The sequence below is a fragment of the Corylus avellana genome, chromosome ca7 (assembly GCF_901000735.1).
Source record: "Corylus avellana chromosome ca7, CavTom2PMs-1.0".
Taxonomy (NCBI): Eukaryota; Viridiplantae; Streptophyta; class Magnoliopsida; order Fagales; family Betulaceae; genus Corylus; species Corylus avellana.
Window position 1 is genome coordinate 26,634,586 of NC_081547.1, and position 3,221 is coordinate 26,637,806.

The window sequence follows — 3,221 nt, forward strand, 5'->3', positions numbered from 1 at the left end:
TATATATAAATTTATTTTTTTATTGAATGAATCATATTATTTAAAAAGAAGTATTGAGATGTCTAGTATTATACAATAATAAAATATTCAAAACTTTGCCAGCACCGAACTTTCTAGAGAACGAGAAATGACGGATTTAAAAAAGAAAAAAGAAAAGAAAAAGACGGATTCATCCAACTACCCTTAACAAAAGTTGAAATACTATTCTATCCCCAACCCAAGCAAGCTTTATTATATATGTGCAATCCAGACGATACGCTACTCCATAGCTGATAGCTCTCAGTTTCTCCATTATATTCTTTCCTCAAAATCCCACTCTGATACCAAACAAATGGCGCATGAGGTCGCTGTCAAGGCTGCTGCTGGTGCGCCTGATATTCTTGGAGACTGTATGTTGGCATTCCCTCTTTCTCTTTCTCATTCTCATTACATTTTCTGGGTTTTGATTGAATCTTTGCGTAATTTTGGTTGTGCCTTTTGTTTTCAGGTCCATTTTCCCAAAGGGTCCTCCTAACTTTGGAGGAGAAGAAAATCCCGCACAAGTTGCACCTCGTCAATCTCTCTGACAAACCCCAATGGTATTCTACTAAGCCAGGGGCTTAATGTACATCCTTTTAGGAGTTTTTTTTTTTTTTTTGGTGTTGTTTTGAAGTGTTTGGGCAAATGGGTTTGTGATAGTTTTGGGTGATGATGATGATTTGATAGGTTTTTGGCGGTGAACCCAGAAGGGAAGGTGCCGGTGGTGAAGTTCGATGACAAGTGGGTGTCTGATTCTGATGTTCTTGTTGGGATTCTTGAGGAGAAATACCCTGAACCTTCTCTCGCTACTCCTCCTGAATTCGCCTCTGTGTATGTTCCTCTGTCTCTGTCTCTGTCTCTGTGTGTTTGTGTGTGTGTCTGTTTACATTTGGTTTCATGGTTCTTTTGATTCCTATATGATACATGGTTAAAAAAGTTAAAGGATCGGGGCATTTCATTTGCTTATATGCGGTAGATGTTGTAATTATACTGGTATAAATTTTAGCGTCTCTTTTATGTACTTAATTTTGATGAATGTGTGCTGCGTCTAGCGGGCATATCATAACTAAGCTCATGATAAGTAGGATTAATACAAGGTTTATTTACATAACATATATTTTTTCAAAAACTTAGAGAGTGTTTGCGATGTCCTTTTGCTTTGCTGCTGTGAAATTAGTTGTTTTTGTGGTCGGAATTTGTTATCGGCCTTTTGTCTGTTAATTAAATAGATTATTATTATTTTTTTTTTTCATTTTCTTTTGCTTTTCTTGATGGGTCTCTCCCAATGGACTTGGATTGATTTGCCACCATGGGTTGTTATATTTGCTTGATTTGAATTGAGAAACCTTTTGGTAAATATTTCTAAATTCTTACCAGCCTTTTATGGTGAGCTTGCAGGGGATCAAAGATTTTTGGGGCATTTGTGAAATTCTTGAAGAGCAAGGATCCCAGTGACGGATCAGAGCAGGCTTTGCTTGATGAATTGAAGGCATTGGATGAACACCTTAAGGCACATGTATGTGTGTTCACATTTAAAGAATACACTTGTAAGAGTTGTTAGTTTTGCTCTGTTTTTACTCTGGAAATTTGCGCTTATAAGTTGGAGGATGAAATCAGGGGCCATATATTGCTGGAGAGAAGATAACTGCTGCTGATTTGAGTTTGGCCCCAAAGCTGTACCATCTTGACGTGGCTCTTGGTCATTTCAAGAAGTGGACTGTCCCTGAAAGCTTTACTCATTTCCATCACTACAAGAAGGTATTTAGTTGTTATTGGTGTTGTTATGTAGAAATGCATGTGAGGGTCAAAATTACTGAAGTCAATAATAGGAAACTCGTGATATGCCAATGATGTTTATGGTAGTAATTGAACACAAGTTTGGCATTGTGAGACAAGGATACTTTGGACTGTGTCTCTGAATCTGTTTAAGACAATTCTTCTTGTCACGCAGTTTCCTTTTAAGTAGAAACGCATCTGAGGATGAAAATCACTGAAGCCAATAATAGGAAACTAATGATATGCCAATGATGTTTATGGTAGTAATCTGGGGGGTCACTTTTACTGAATTTGAGGTGGAGCACAGAAAATCAAGTATTTGGGTTTGGAATTTATACCGAAATTTGGAAGGACATAGTTTGGTGGAATGTTAAAACCCTAGAAATCACAATAAAGCTAATGATGCTTATTTGTTTCACTTTTGTATATCCATTATGTGCACCCATATACTTGATGCACACACCTTAAGCCCGACTAGTGCTTTGTGGCATTACACAACAGGCCTGTTTGGTAACTATTTCTTCTCATTTTTTCTTTTAAAAGTCTCATTTCTTCACATTAATAAACAACTTTCTTGGATTTTCTCTCACAAAAGAAAATCAAAATTCTTTTATACTTCATATCACATCAATCAATTTCTTCCTTATTTCTCGTCTCAAAACTCTTTGTCAAATACACCAAGTCTCAATGTACTTAAATACACATAATGATTGAGATGTATGTTTTACTTGTATATAACCTTAAGGATTAGCTCAATCGGCTTTGGGACAACGCCTCATTAAGTGGCCAAAGATCACTAGTTTGAATCTCTCATTTACCCCTGTTTAGGTTAAATATTAGAGTATTCTACTTTTCAGAACTAGTGTCGTTGGAAATAATCTCATTCCACATGTTTGCATGCATTTCTGCTGCTTCGGATATAATGAGTAGGTTTAGAATTATTTTGGTTGACTAATGGTCAGTTTTGTTTTGTGATCTTATTTTGCAGTTGCTTTTCTCTCGGGAATCTTTTGAGAAAACCAAGGCTACAAAAGAACACGTAATTGCAGGATGGGAGCCGAAGGTCAATGCCTGAAATAGTTCTAAGTTATGAGGCTTTTGAACTTTAGTTGTGAAGTGTGGGTGAGACTTGTGAACGTTAGACCTAAAAATGGACTCTGTTTGAACCCATGTCTAATAAATGTATTATCCTGTGTGTGTCAGCTATGGTATTTGCTATGACTTGGTAAATAGTTGGTCTATTTATGCATTTCCCTTTTCCTTTGGGAGTGTGTATGTTCACTCAACTATGCTATTTGTCAATTAGTCCTTCAAAGAATTAGATGATGGGGTTGAAAGTAGAAACCACTTAACCCAAAAGGTTGGAAAGAAAAAAAGAAAAGGATTAAAGAAAAAATTGGATAAAGATAGTGATTCGTTGATATAAC

General features: G+C 36.3%; 1 protein-coding gene across 1 annotated transcript; it reads left to right on the plus strand.

Moving 5' to 3' along the window:
• Positions 1-248: 248 nt before the first annotated feature.
• Positions 249-2,996, plus strand: LOC132186879 (glutathione S-transferase DHAR2-like). Its single transcript, XM_059600989.1, has 6 exons — positions 249-389; positions 488-578; positions 706-849; positions 1,417-1,534; positions 1,636-1,776; positions 2,783-2,996. The coding sequence occupies exons 1-6, from the start codon at positions 332-334 to the stop codon at positions 2,867-2,869; spliced, it is 639 nt and encodes a 212-aa protein (XP_059456972.1). The 5' UTR covers positions 249-331; the 3' UTR covers positions 2,870-2,996.
• The last annotated feature ends 225 nt before the right edge of the window (positions 2,997-3,221 follow it).